The 14,829-nt window shown below is 52.5% G+C and overlaps 5 protein-coding genes across 5 annotated transcripts; 3 read left to right on the top strand and 2 right to left on the bottom strand.

Moving 5' to 3' along the window:
* Positions 1–2,264: 2,264 nt before the first annotated feature.
* On the top strand, positions 2,265–3,688 carry J4E83_002592 (uncharacterized protein; the record flags this gene model as incomplete). The annotated part of the gene is made up of 2 exons (XM_049329536.1): positions 2,265–2,478; positions 2,817–3,688. The coding sequence occupies 2 exons, from the start codon at positions 2,265–2,267 to the stop codon at positions 3,686–3,688; spliced, it is 1,086 nt and encodes a 361-aa protein (XP_049191215.1).
* Positions 3,689–4,203: 515 nt separating this feature from the next.
* On the bottom strand, positions 4,204–5,511 carry J4E83_002591 (uncharacterized protein; the record flags this gene model as incomplete). The annotated part of the gene is made up of 2 exons (XM_049329535.1): positions 4,204–4,805; positions 4,857–5,511. 2 exons carry the CDS (start codon positions 5,509–5,511, stop codon positions 4,204–4,206), a joined length of 1,257 nt encoding a protein of 418 aa, XP_049191214.1.
* Positions 5,512–6,809: 1,298 nt separating this feature from the next.
* J4E83_002590 (uncharacterized protein) lies at positions 6,810–11,175 on the bottom strand (the record flags this gene model as incomplete). Its single annotated transcript, XM_049329534.1, has 8 exons — positions 6,810–8,074; positions 8,126–8,548; positions 8,597–9,158; positions 9,213–9,808; positions 9,888–10,476; positions 10,525–10,675; positions 10,902–10,993; positions 11,044–11,175. 8 exons carry the CDS (start codon positions 11,173–11,175, stop codon positions 6,810–6,812), a joined length of 3,810 nt encoding a protein of 1,269 aa, XP_049191213.1.
* A 509-nt stretch (positions 11,176–11,684) lies between these two features.
* J4E83_002589 (uncharacterized protein) lies at positions 11,685–12,616 on the top strand (the record flags this gene model as incomplete). The annotated part of the gene is made up of 2 exons (XM_049329533.1): positions 11,685–11,738; positions 12,128–12,616. The coding sequence occupies 2 exons, from the start codon at positions 11,685–11,687 to the stop codon at positions 12,614–12,616; spliced, it is 543 nt and encodes a 180-aa protein (XP_049191212.1).
* Positions 12,617–12,636: 20 nt separating this feature from the next.
* J4E83_002588 (uncharacterized protein) lies at positions 12,637–14,485 on the top strand (the record flags this gene model as incomplete). Its single annotated transcript, XM_049329532.1, has 4 exons — positions 12,637–12,994; positions 13,089–13,577; positions 13,630–13,873; positions 13,927–14,485. The coding sequence occupies 4 exons, from the start codon at positions 12,637–12,639 to the stop codon at positions 14,483–14,485; spliced, it is 1,650 nt and encodes a 549-aa protein (XP_049191211.1).
* Between the last annotated feature and the right edge of the window lie 344 nt (positions 14,486–14,829).

The following is a 14,829-nucleotide window of genomic DNA, read 5'->3' as shown; positions in this document are numbered from 1 at the left end:
CATCTTTTGTGAGAAACAGGTCGTCTGATGCCGCCAGCTCCAAGCATGGGAGCCGCATAACGAAGCCTCTGGACCGGCTCTCGGCTGATAACAAGGAAAGAACGCCACGGTGCTTGATTCGTGTTCGCCGCCTTAGATACGTTGAGAGATTGGCATTGCGGGAAGCCGAGCCATGTACAAATCAGATGACGGCATCGCGCGTGAGAAGTACCGGTGGCCCTCGTGGGTGCCCTGGACGCTGCAGCCGGCACACAGTTCTGAATGCACAATAGGCGGCATACGTCGGTCCTTCTCAGTCTGCCATGGAAGTCGTGTGCGACATGAAACTGATAGCCATCTTGGGGTCTGCTTCGGCATTTTGCGCTGGCCGTCTGAATGTGGTCGCAAAGAGCGCGGCGCCTTGGGGTCGGAATGTGGAATCTGCCTACAGGTAAGTTGCCTTATGCACAGCTTGGAAGATCCGCAGCAGTAGCGAATCCCAGGAGATGTTCTGTGGAACACTCCCACTGCTCAAGCCTCGAAGGTGATAGCGCTCAGCCTCTCGCATCAGCGCGCGGTCGCTGTCTGCCTAAAAGCAATGGCTTCTCGGCATTGCCCCATTGTCGGCTGAGCGGCAATCGCGTCGTGTCTGTATTGGAGTCCACGTCGTTTAAGATGCGAAATAATGATATTGTGGTGGTTTCAATAAGCAGGAGGTGAAGAGAAGAATGGAAGTCACGACAGCAACTTTGTAATCTTCTCTCCGACTCCGGCGCCGGCTCGTCGTCGGTTCGTCGCTCCTGCCTCTCTCCTGCCAAACCTCTAAGAAGGAAGCGACAGCGCGCAACACATCTTCACAGGCATGGACTCAGCAGGACAAACTACTTCGTATGTCTCTCTGTTGATGCGCGGACAGCCGACGACCCTGGAAGACTACATGTATCACCTCGGCGGTACCACCTTGCGCTGGAGATGTCCAGCGGCGTGTGTCTTGGCCTATAGAGCATACAACTTATCGACCCGATCTGCTTACTGTTATCGAAATATCTCCATCGACGATGCACTTCCAGATCGCAGGCTCGCTGTGGCCGATACGTCGAGGCTGTGTGCCGCTGCATGTACATTTTCCTTCTTCGCTAAGCCTTACGATGCACACATCTAGATCACTACCGCCGCTTTTAGGTGGTGTGCCACAACACCATCCTGACGATCACAGCTTTTCCGCGGCATTATAACGCACGTTTCTCGACCATCGTACTCTTCACTTCTCTGCGCCTACACTATTTGGAGCGAGTCACGCTTCGGAACAAAACCCCTTCGTCGTAGTCATTTCTTATCAGCTTGCGGCTGGTGGAGACAAAAGGTCTCCATTTTCGACCCAGACCCACTCTCACTCCCGCCGTTCCGCGATGCTCCTGAACGGACCCTGGAATTGAACGCAGGAACCGAAGGATGTGCGGCTTTTACATGATCCCAGTCATCAATCGAACATCCTTGGACCTTTTTCTATCGAAGTAGGCCATACCTGAGACTACCGCCTACACGATATTGTTGAAGTTCCCTTGGGAGAGACCATCTTTCTGAATCTAGTATACCAACATCCCAGGCTCGTTTCGTCGCAGTATGGATGTTTGCCTTTTTCTCAAGCCACGCAGTCGCGTTACCAACACCCAATCTCGCTCATCTTTGGACTTCGTTTTCGGGCGCTCAAAGCGAAAATGGGCAGATTGATAAGTCAAGAGCTGCTTCGTGATACAATTGTTTGCAGCTTGAGCTGGGGCTTAGCAGTGATCTGCCCCGCTCCTGCCGCCTGCCTCCTGCCCCTCCATGATACGTTGGCTGCGCCTGCACTTTACGAACCTCAGCCTCACGAGCTCAGCCACGAGGTCCCTCTTGCAGCCTGAATAGCATCTTGAGTCTAATTTCTGCACGCATCTGGCATCACGCGCGCTTTTCTCCTCATCCCTGCAGCCTCAACCAGTACTCATTATCACCGAGCATCTCCTTACTCCAAGATCCCTCTCCAACTCGTGTCGCACAGCTGTGATACGTGCCCTCACAAGCCTCCGAGTGTTCTTGTTACAAATCGCGCCTACAACGAAGCTCCACGTCACCTATATTGCGCCTCGAAGACTGCTGTGCGACCCATCTTGCGTCAATCTCAGAACCAACACTCTGGGCAGACACTCACACCTTTGTTGCGTATCTATAAAGTCAACATCAATCCTCAAGTTTCAAGTGTTCGACAAAACCAACATTGAACGCGCCAAAGAGCACTAAACATCATGTGTCGGTGGTTCGCATATATTTCACCAACGGAGCCGTGCCTTCTCTCGGACGTCCTCATCACGCCAGACAACAGCATCAGCAAGCAATGCTCTGAGCACTATCTCCCGAAACTGCTGCCACATGACGAGGAAAAGGATCTAGATGACTCCCCAGATGAGCTGATGCGTATGCGCAACTCATTACTGAACATGGACGGGCTTGGCATTGCTTGTACGTACTACATTCCTTTCTAAGATCATCATACACGCTCCCTGTTGTATGGCGGCACGGCACCGATGTTCACAGCGATCACACTCACTCCGACCCCGAACACCTATGTCCGTAAAGCACAGTTTTCTCATTAGTAAAGAATACCCTAAGAAGACTGCATTGCCTTATTTGGTATACAAACCTCACCTTGTAGGGCAATGTAGACTTCAGGGCACCGTTCCAGTCTTTCTCTTGACCGGGGTGCATCGTCATATAGGTGATCTCCAGGAACTTCGAGACTTACGAATGAGAGACGTATGATGCAACCGGTCAGTTGACAACTGCTCACATACACCCAGGGTACACCACAGCGACCTCATCCTACGTTAAGCACGTCACAGGCCCCCGTCCCGCACTCTACAAGTCCCAATCCCCACCCATCAATGACTTCAACTTCAAATCCCTATGCCACAACACAGAATCGCAATGCGTCTTCGCCCACATCCGCGCCACAAGCGGGTCTGTCGTAACGCAAGTGAACAGCCACCCCTTCGTATTCGGCCGCCACGTCTTCATGCACAACGGCGTCATCTCAAACTTCTCGTCCATCCGACGCGACATGACCTCCCTCCTCTCCTTCGACGCCTACTGCAACGTCCTCGGCAGCACAGACTCCGAACACGCCGCCGCCCTCTACATGACCAACCTAACCAACAGCAGCACCAAAGAAGCCTGGGAGAAACCCTACCCCCTCAAGAAGATGCTCGAAGCCATGCAGAAAACCGTCGTTCAAATCCTCACTTTGCAAAAACGCACACTGGGTGAAGCCAACACGCCCAATTCCCTCAACTTCTGCACCACGGACGGAACCAAAATGCTCGCCATCCGCTTCCGCAACCACGTTTCGCAGCAGCCGCCCAGTCTCTATTGGTCTGAATTTGCGGGTCGCACGCTCAACACAAAGTTCCCTGGCGACCCGGATAGTAAGGATGGCGGGAGTGCGGATGCGCGAGCGGAGATTGGTGAGGCTGGTGCGATGGGCAAGCATACGATTATCGCGTCGGAGCCTACGACGTACGATGAGAAGGAGTGGAACTTGATCAAGAGGAATTGCGCGTTGATGGTTGATGAAGACGGGATTGAAAGGGAGGTCGAGATTGAGTATGATGAGGGGTTGAATGCGAGGGATCCGAAGTTTGATGGTCCGGCTGACGCGGTGGGTGGGAAATAGGTGGATGGTAGTGGTGGTGGATTGATGGCTTGAGATTCATACACATCAGCCTGGAAGGAAATCGAACACCATGGAGCCTACATAACCATAAGTCTTACTAGCTTTACTCATTTTATCCTGGTGTAGTCTGCACATCTTAATAGTTTTGTTTTCCTGCATGAGGTACGTAGGATGCGTAGATCATGTGTATCTGCTGTTATAGTTTGGATGATCTCGTCCCTGTGGCCCTTGTGCGACCTCCCCTTTGCTCAAGGTCAGTCTTAGCGACAGGCGTAAATAGGTTTCTTCCTCTTGCACCTGCCCGCCACCCTTTGCATAGTCGACTTTGAGTTAAGTATATTGTTTGATATTATTACCGATCGGACGCTATTAGATGGAAGACAGACTATGGTACAAAGGCGTCCAGGTATACACGGGAGGTATCTGACAGGTGCCATTGTTGTCGCGGAAACGATTCGCTTTCGCTAAAGTTAAATCTCAAAGTCGATCAAGTGCAAATCCACCCATGCCAGCGATCACCTATACCCAGCCTCACCACTCCACGGTATACCATCCGGTCTAAGTCCCATAGCTTCTTTCTGCTCCATCTGCTTCCTCAACTCGGCTTCTCGTCTCGCGTCTTCCACATACCGCAACCTCTCCCTCCTAGCCTTCTCCTTTAACTCTCCAAACGGATCGAATCGCTCGCTCTCGGGGTTCTTGAAGGGATTCTGCTGCCAGCTTCCCCGATCCGTGAGCGTTGTGCTTCTGGGCCTGTTGTTCAATACATCGTACGCTTTGTTGAGAGGTGGATCTGCGAAAGGATTTGGCGTTGGTGGTACACGGGTAGAACGTTCTGTGGACACGGTTTCGGGGCGGGAGTATGGACCTGGGCCGAAGAGAGTGTTGCTGCGATCGGTAGAGCGGGTAAGATGAGCGGTTGCTCCGCCGGCGTTTCCGCCATTGAGGCGCGCGAAGATCGAAGACGCGTCGCCTACATGTGCAGTTTCCGGGGGTGGGACGTCATTGTTCGCGTATGGATTGAACGTCTCGAACGGCGGACCCTTGTCAATGTAACTGTGCCTCCGCTTCCGGCGCTTGATGAAGACGAAGCCGGCAACTAACAGCGCTAATGCACCTACTCAACAATTAGCAACGATATATAGCAGCGATGATAAAGCTGACTGACCGAGTACACCAAGGACAATTGCTGCAGTCATGGCCTCTTTGGTCATGATAGGCTCTTGTTCTCGTTGTGGCAGCCTCTGCGGACCGGCATTTCCGTTGAGTTCTGGCTCAGCTGTGTTTTGGGGCGGCGGAGTAAGAGCTATCGGAGGCATTGAAGATCGCTCTGGGTTCCCTGTTGGCATGACTTCCTTGACGATTGTTGACGTTATGGTAGGGCGAACAGCGGTAGACAAGGTGGTTTCGCCGGTGATCTGAGGTTGCGCTGCGTTGTTGCCACCTGAAGGGGCGCCGAAAGTGAAAGAAGGTACAGTCGTAGTCGCAGTATCACTTTCTCCTGATGATGTTGGCATCGACGGGGCGGCAGTTGGATCGGGTCCCAGGGTTTGGACGGGCCTTGCTGATGTCTCTGTAGCTCCACTCGCTACTGGCGACGGTGGCTCCTCCTCGTCTTCGGATTCCGAGTCCTCGCTCTCCGATATGTCACCGCCGACTGTAGATGGGCTGCTGAATGGTGAGTCTGGACTCTCTGGGCCTTCCTCCTCCTCCTCCGCCTCGCCCGCAGCGACAGGCATCGTACTCGCGATAGGATCGTCGCGACGAACGCGTCTTGGGAAGATCTTGACCGGCGATGGTCGTCGAAGTTGATAGCGAGCCATGGTAGATATGATGAAAGGTATTAAGTAAATGTACGCTGAACTGCGCTCGCGCAAGTAATATCAACAAACTATAGTAAAGTAAACAATGTCCCCAGGACTAAGAACCGAAAATGAATGTATCCGGTCGACGGAGAAATGAAAATAGTACCTGACTTCCTAAGGAACGATGATCCGCATCAGTCAAGAAGTGGAAAGGAAAGTGAAGCAATGGAGATGGAGACGCCAATGCTATCAATGTGGGATGACGGCTTGGGGGCTTGCCGTCAGGGTCATTACCTTCAGTCGCATAACGTCTCCAAAGCGCGAATCAGTGGGTCAGCTCGGAGCTACCTTGATCCCCAGCGCGGTGCGGAGTATGCCATTGAAACGGCTGTTCTGTTATTGGGCCAACGGTGTTGTCCTTGAAACTAAGGCTCACCTACTGCCACAGTATACAGTGTGCGATCGTCAGGAAAAGAGTATGAAACTGTTGACACGAGCGATGCTAAGACATGCTCTGACCAGGAAGCTTTGGTTGCGCGGGTTGCGATTGGTCCCGGGGAATACGTGAGACGTCTTGGCGGTTTGACCTGACGATGATGGATCGCGTTGTGCTTCAGCACCTCCACACACGCGGCGGCGGCATATGGGTCGTTAGAGCCACACACCGGTCTTTTCGTGCAATTTGCGGGTTAAGGCGGTGGTTCTCGAGAGTAAAGCCATGACGCGCTTCGTGGGCCCAGCGCGCGTCAGAGCTGTCCAAAGACGCGTACATCGGACTTTCATCCAACGGTGGGATAAACCTAAACCCGCCAACGAAGACCAGTGAAGAAAAGTCGCGTCAGGTACTTCAGCGGTTGGTATCGCAATCCTCGGGGGTGGTGAGGCACGTACAATCGCTAACCTCGGGAGGTGAGGAAGAAGGAACGATGCCCCCGAGAGTGGCGCAAGACCCTGGTCGATAAGCGAGGCATTAGCATGATCCGGCCGCGGGCCACCGCTTCTCCGCTGAACTTCTGCATCAACGCGTTCGTCTCCTCAGGCCATTTCGCGCATCATCTACTGTCGCGTGCTCACTTGCCTTGTGGCACCAGGTGGGACTGGCGCCACTCACGATGTGCGTCATAACTTCGTCGCGCGAACTGTCGGCAAACTGGATTTCCTGCTCAGACGACCGCACCATGCACGTTTCGATGGACGCGAGCAGCCATCAATTCGAGAATTGAGGATAGGTATATTACATATCGCACAGTCTATCAAAGGTTCTATTTACGATTGTAGTACAGACGAAGGGAAGATAATGAGCCGTGCGTCGAGGGTCATGTCGGGACCGCCCGATCCATGCTTTGGCCCAAGCACATCTCATAGTACACACCTTTCTTGTCAAGCAGTTCTTGATGTGTACCACTTTCCACAATCTTTCCCCTCGCGAACACCATGATCATGTCCGCGTCCTTGATAGTACTGAGACGATGCGCCACAGCGACAGTTGTACGTCCACTCTGCGCTTCCTCGAGCGCCGCTTGAACTACCCTCTCGGATTCAGTATCCAGTGCGGAAGTAGCTTCGTCAAGAAGAAGTAGGCGTGGCTCGCGGATGAGTGCCCTGGCTATGGCGATACGCTGGCGCTGCCCACCCGATAGTTGCGTGCCTCTGCTACCGCACATCGTCGCAAAGCCGTTTGGCAGAGATGCAACGAAGTCGGATATGTTCGACTGCTTGGCTGCGGCTTTGACCTGAGCGTCAGTCACGTCGACTTCAACACCCATGGCGATGTTGTCCCGGACCGAGCCTTGATATAGGACTGGCTCTTGCTGGACCAAAGACACACCTCGCCGGTACTTGCGTGGACAGAGGTCCATCAACGGAGTGCCATCACAGGTGATACGCCCCGCAACGGGATCATAGAACCTCTCCAAAAGCGAAACCATTGTTGACTTCCCGCAGCCTGAAGCGCCGACGAGAGCAATGAATTGACCGGGCCGCACATTGATATCGATGCCTTCCAGGACCTTGGCGTGAGGCCGAGACTTGTACGCGAAAGCAAGGTCTTGCACCTCAATTTGTGCTGGGCCTTTGTCCTTCTCGTCGTCAAACGGCGGTTTTGATGCGTCTTCCTGCACTGCAGGCTTCAACGCCCGCAACCGAAAGACGTAGTTGGCCGCAGTGGCCGACTTTGTGAGACTCGTAGTGTAAGAGAAGAAGGCTGCAGCTGCTTCTCCAGAGAAAATAACACCGATGAAGACCGTGAAGAATTGGGTTGTCGTGTATTCTCCCGTGCTGATCAGTCGGCCGCCGTACCAAAAGCCCAGGGCCATTGCCAAGAATGAAATGGACTGCGTCAGTGCGTACCAGAACATGGTCCACACCAAAGCTTTGATACCGTCTCTTGCGACACCTCGTAGTCGATCTTCGTACCGGGCGAGGATGTGTCTTTCGAGCGCTAGACTGGAGACCGTGCGAATGGCGGAGACTGCTTCTGATGCGAGAGCAGCGCTGCTGGCGAAACGTTTGCCCGTGAGATCCTCTAGCTTGAATTCAAGTCGAATCCTGAGGTACCCAGAAAACACGATTGGAGGCATAGCTGCGCCAAGTCAGTGTCGATTACTGGAAAGAACTGAGAACTGATACTGACCTCCAAAGACAACTACAAGACCGAGCTTCCAGCCAACCACGATGGCAAGAATCGAGGAAGAAACGATGTTGACGATGTTGATGAAGATGAGCATCAGGTTGAAGCCCATAAGATCGCGCAGTGCGTCAGGGTAGGCTCCGAGTTTGGAGGCGAGAGCGCCGCTCGCATTGTCTTGGTCGTCGAAGAATGCCATGTCTTGCTTGAGGATGAGATCAAAGATCTCGCGTCTGTACACCCTGGCGACAACCTGTGCAACAACGTTGCTGGCCCAGCCAACAGCGCCATAGACAACAAGATTGCCGATTGCGACAACAAAGAACATCAAGGAGTAAAAGTCGCCCTGTTCTACTGCCCTCTTGGAGGACAGTTGAAAGGCTTCGACGACGCGAGAGAATAGGATAGCTTGAGCTGGGTATGTCGCTCCTGTAGTAGGTCAGTAACAGTCGAACAAGAAACGAGTCGGCAACTTGCCTCCAGCTAGTGTTGCAACTCCCAGGATGAGAAAACACTTCCAAAGAGAGCCCTGTTCCCTGAGAACTATCCACGCACACTTCACCAGGTTGTAATTGATGCCGTCTTTGTCGGAAACTTTCGCTTCTTGGCCGATAGCGGATGCTTGAGTCTGTGTCCGTACCAGATCAATCTTCTCTGCGGCAAAATCCTGCTCTTCCTGCTCTTCACCCTCTGCTTGGCCGAGGTCCTGGGCTCTGACGAGACGAGCGTAGGCACCGCCAGCAGCGAGAAGCTCGTCGTGTGAGCCTTGTTCGACGACAATTCCAGCAGCCATGACTGCGATGTTGTCGGCATTGCGAATAGTGGAAAGCTTATGAGCGATGACGATGGTTGTGCGACCTTGAGAGACACGCTCAAGTGCTTGCTGTACGATCTTCTCTGCCTTTGGGTCCAAAGCGCTGGTGGCTTCATCCAAGAGAAGAACAGTCGGCTCCGAGACGATACTGCGCGCGATGGCTAGTCGTTGCTTCTGACCGCCCGAGAGGTTCATAGCACGCTCACCCAACTGCGTGTCATAACCCTATTCAACGTTAGCAATACATACGACGAGTATCTGAGGAGCAACATGGCTCACCTTTGGTAGCCGCTCGATGAACTCTTCGGCATAAGCGTTCTTGCAGGCCTTCTCTACGAGCGCTCGCTGCTCGCTCTCGGGCAAGTTGGCCTTGTCGGTGCCGAACAAGCCGAATGCGACGTTTTCGTATACAGTGCCGGAGAACAACACTGGTTCTTGCTGTACTAATCGGATATTCGTACGTAGCCAGGTGAGATTGAGCTCTCGTATGTCTGTACCATCGAGGTATATGGCGCCGCTGGCCTGATCATACCATCGCTCTATCAAGCCGATAATTGTCGATTTGCCGCTACCCGATGCTCCTACGAGGGCTGTGGTCTTTCCAGCAGGCGCAGATAGCGTCAAGCTCTTCAAGACTGTGATGTCGGGCCGAGCGGGATAGGCAAAGCTGACGTCTTGAATCTCGACAACACCTTCGCAGACGCTGGGCACCTTGCCATCATCACTCAAGGGATCAATCTCGGACTTTCGATCGATCGTCTTGAACAACTCGTCGGCAGAAGAAGAGGCCTTCGTCAGAGAGATAATCTGAGGTGCTATTGTCGTCATAGCGGTTGCTGCGACAATGACAGCGAGGATGACGGTAAACACGTCGCCTGTCAATGGATTAGTACATAATAGTATCAATCGGGTAGATCAGAGAATTATCCCGATCCAAGTCGATGCTTCACATACCACTCTCTTCGACTTCACCCCTAGCCCACATCCGGATGCCTTGCCAGAAGGCCAGACCATAGCCCGCATAGATGCAGAAGAACTCGACTGAGAACATGACGGCATAGTTCGGGGACTTCTTCATACCAACCTCCTGGGCATCGCCAAGAAGCTTGTCATACTTGCTGGACAACAATGGATGAAGCCAGAACGCGTGAACCGTGCGCACAGTCGCGAAAATCTCTTCCGCAAGTTGTCCGGCTTTGGAGTAAATCGGTAGCAATTGATTCTCGTTCTTGGTATCAATGCCGATGGACACACCGACAACGATCATGATTGTTGGAACGATGCTGATCGTTATCAGGGTAAGCTTCCATTGGACGATGAAGGCGATGATGAATGCTGAGACGAAGGTCGATACACCTTGAACGGTCAACGTGAGCTTCTCCGATATACCGTTGTTGACATTGTTGCCGTTCGTCGTAGCCTGTGTCGTGACCGAGGCGGCTTCATCTGAGTCGAAGTATGCAATGTTCTGCCGGAGAATGCTCTTAATGAAGTCCAATCGTAAGGCCTTGGTGGTGCGGATGGCTGCGATGGATACAAATGCCTGCGAACGTGAGCATGCTTTCAGGGATGTAGCTTGTTAGTGACATACCGAGTGAATGTAGACGAGACCGAACTTCGCGACAAAGAGGTAGATGAAGTACAACGTGTATTTGTTCACTTCAGCGCGATATTGCGCTGGCGTGATCGAGCCAGTCGCGAACCCAGTGAACGTCGAGATGAACTTGCCAAAGACCAGATCCCTGTGTGATGGAGGATTCCGTTAGTGTGCGATTATTAATTGATCGACGATAGGTCTTGCGAGAGTCTTTGTTCGTCCTTGACACGTAGTGCGAGGCCCGGATAACTTTCCATTGATGTTCATCATGTCACATGAACGAAACAATAGCAATGCGCAATTATCCAGGCTACCACTTTGCGATCATTGATGAAGGGGGCAAAAGATCGTGCTGTGTGCATGTCTCTTACATTAACGGAAGTAGTGTTCCAGCGGCGATGGCTGCAACAAATGCGATGGTGTTGAGGATCCAGCTTGTACGATCTGCATACTTGAAGATGCGCTGGTATGTCGTGAGCATCGTGTTCCTTCTAATTTGTTCAATACACTTACGACATAGCCACCCATGCCACCCTTTGGCTCTTCAGACGTGACATCGCTTTTGACTGTCGGCGCCTTGCTTGTCTTGACGTCATCGCTGGCGCGCTGCTCGGGCGTGTCGACCATTTCTTTACTCGTCGACATGTCTGAGGTGAGTATTGCAGTCCGTGGACGATTGGACTGCAGTGCACCACATTGATATCTGAAGCCATCTCGTTGAAGTTGCGCACATAGCTCATGTTTGCCGGACTTTGCAAAGTCCGGATCCGCGGTGAAAAGGGCGCCCAGAGGGCGCGTCGCAAGCGGCTGAAGATTTCCCAAATGGCGCGGGATACGAGCAATGCGAGCCAATCGGCAAGTCCCGGGCCTTGGCACAGTCACGAGATCGCGCGTTCTTCGTAGTGATGCCTGGTGAGGCCGAATGCTGCATCTAGACTTCAAAACCCTGTATCTTCGACACTCTGGAAGGTTTAGTTGGCGAGATATTGGACTGCTGCCTGTCGGTGCGAGATTTCTGCTATTAGTGATGACATCGTTGATAGTTCCCACAGCCCCGGGTTCCGAGAAGCCCGCGCTCCGATAAAGTCCACAATATCCGCCACTCTTGCACACCACGCGTAGAATACCGCGGCTCGGATTGCGTAGCCGACAAAATGGAAGACGACGATATGGATGCGTCGCTTGATGGACCCATGTCCAAGCGTGCGGTAAGTCGCATGAGCCAGCCACCCAGATCAGCGCCCAGATTGACGACCCACATCTAGTGCGATGCCTGCCGGACACGCAAGATACGTTGCGACAGAGGCGTGCCATGTTCCAACTGCAAGGCAAGCAAATTGAGTATGATCTGCTGGGCCTGAACTTGAAGTTACCGCTGATTCGTGCAGCTTGCAAAACAGCTCCCCCTCAACAGAAAGCGCAGCGACAAAGGGTTCACATATCTGAAGAATAGTACGTCTAACCCGCTTCCAAAGTGGACCTCGCTGCTTGTGGCGTCAGCCTTACCCGTCGACCGTTCTTTGCCCCGCGGCCAAACAATCGAATTGTGCTGATCTGGCGTTGAGTAATCTTGTTCGAGCTGACTCCATTTAGCGAGAAGAAGATTGATAGAATTGAAGACCGCTTAGCTGGTATTGAGAATGTTCTTGCCAGTCTCGCAACGAAACTCGGCAGTCTGGATCTCCAGAAAGACTCGCAGGAATCCAGCAGCCAATCGCGGTCGAGCCGAGTTGGCCCTTCAAGGAGTCCTGGAAGTGTCCTCGTCGAAGCACCCACACCCGCGCCATTCGAGGGCGAGAGTTCTATCAATAGCCAGTCAGACTATGCTCGCGAGATGCTGGCACGAGCGATCGGGAGTACACCCTCTATTGGACAGAATGAAGAAGTCAAGTTGGCACTTACTGCTCTTTCGGAGATGGTCTCTCAGCACGGCCAAAACCCTGCAACTTCCAACCCCTTGATCAACCAGTCACTTGTCGATATTGACCCATCGAAGCTGGAACGACCGCCTTGGGAAACTGCGTGCTATGCTTTGGAGAAAGCTAGTGGTATGTCTACAGACTTTGCACCCTTCAAGCCGATCTGACATGACCAGAATATCCAACTATGGCCTTCGCAGTGGTGTTTCCGTTCTTGAGAATGGCCAATCTCAAAGACATCTTCTATGATGTGTATCATAACCCAGAAACTTGTAGCGCCGCTCGCCGTGTGCTCACGTTCGGCGTGTTGGAGAACGTGTTCAACGAATTCCGGACCTTGCCACTGGTCAATATGGACACCGCCAACTATCAATCGTACGCCATCATAAGTCGCAGGCAAACAGAGGTAGCACTATCGCAGCTGGCTATATTCTTACCCGCAACTTTCGAGAACATCATGGCTTTGGTACTTGGCGCTGCGCAGGCGGTCGAGATGTGCAAGCCATCTCTTTGCTGGATCATGATATCCAGTGCTGCGGGCTTGTGTCAGAGCTTGGGCTATGTAAGCATTCATGTGCAGCATGCGTGTGAGCAGACCGCTGACTTCCTGCATTTAGCATCGAATCAACACTATGATAGACGACAATCCCGAAGACAGACAGACGAAGATCCATATCTTTTGGATGATCTACATGCTTGACAAGACGCTTTCGCTACGTTTGGGCCGCTCAAGTATCCTCCAGGACTGGGACATATCGTTACCATTTGTACTATCCAGCGACAAGCACGCCGAATCAAGCGCCTTCTTGTCGTACTGGATTAAGGTTGCGCGAGTCCAGGGCCTGACATACGAGAAGCTATTTTGCCCTGCCGCCTTTGCAAAATCGACGGAAGAGCGCACGCGAATCGCGATCGAACTTGTCAACAGTCTTAACCAAGCCTGGTACGAGCGTGGGGATGCGTCGATCGTCGACTTTTCGCAGCAAGGCCAAACATATCATCTCGGTACGCCGAGATCGAACAAAATAGGCAACAGTCCAAATGAGACACCACTCCCGTCTCAATACAAGCGCTATGTGCACAAATCTCTGGGTAAAGAAGGACCAGAAGTCAACGAATACGTTCAGGGTAAGTTTCACCGCCTGCGAAATTTGAACTCCACTGACTTTCTTGGTCGAAGGCTCTTTCGAGAGAGTCCAAGACATCTTCTTCCACTCCGATGTCGTCATGCACTATTCCACCTGTGCGCTCATACAGCGCGCGGTCAGTCCAGGAAATATGAGCTTTAATCAGGAGTGCCTCGAATCCTCGAGAGCGGCCCTTGTCGCCCATATGAGGGCTAGTGCACAGTTCAACAAAAAGGGCCAGGAGGACTTCTGGTCGGGATATGTACACTGGTCGGTTCTTCAGGCACCGTTCACACCGTAAGTCACTTGATTCTTTGCAGCGCACGGTCGCAGCTAACTCATACCTGTAGTTTCATCGTGATATTCTGCCACTCCATCCAAAAGGCCGATACGTCCGACGTTGAGCCAGATCTAAACTCCCTTTCCGAGTTTGTCGGCAGCCTGGAATCTTGCCGCACGATTTCCGAAGGCGCAGACAAGCTCTACAAGATGTGCCATCTTTTCCTACGAGTTGCCAGGCTCTACGTCACAGCTAAGAAACAGGATGCTGCGTCAAGATCACGGGGAATTATGCAAAATAACCAGTCAGGGTATTACACGACCGTTGATGGCACGCAGCTGGACCTCAACGCAATGTCTCAGTTCGATCCGTATCTTAGTGCGCTTGGATTGATGCCTGATATCGCATGGCCCACGACATATCCCAACGCTTCGACTGCAGCCACAACGACCGCGTTTGAGCAAGGCGAGGCGATGAATAACATGGATGCCGTTGGTTCGTCAGGCTTCGGATTTGGAGCGTCTCAGGGAAATTCCAATCCCATGCAGGACTGGTTCTCCGGCTCACGCTATCTCATGAACCTTATGGAGCCAGGCGACGATCTACAAATGCCGGATCTAGACCTTTAACACACGTCATCAGGGAGGAAGACATGGTTTCCGGCGTTTAGAAGACGGTGGACTGCTTCGGCGGCTATTCTGCTTGTCACTGACATATACCCCACTCTTGACATTGCTAGATGTCCATTATTTGCATTCATTCTTGGGGTTCATATTGAACTATTTGGCTAGAGGGTTTCTAATTTGCCTGATTTGTTGGCGTCATTGCATACCATTCTATACTCATAAAAGCTTGTATTGCATAGCATCATGACGTTCAGCCAACTGATCCACGATGACATGAGTGCAAAAGCGAGCCGACGTCGCAGGTCTCCTTGCACCAACGTACTGATTCGCTCTCGTAACCTTGCCCA

The sequence above is a fragment of the Alternaria metachromatica genome, assembly GCF_023757995.1.
Source record: "Alternaria metachromatica strain BMP 0045 chromosome Unknown scaffold_4, whole genome shotgun sequence".
Lineage (NCBI taxonomy): Eukaryota > Fungi > Ascomycota > Dothideomycetes > Pleosporales > Pleosporaceae > Alternaria > Alternaria metachromatica.
Note: the sequence above shows the minus strand (reverse complement) of the source record. Positions and strands in the feature narration are given on the sequence as shown.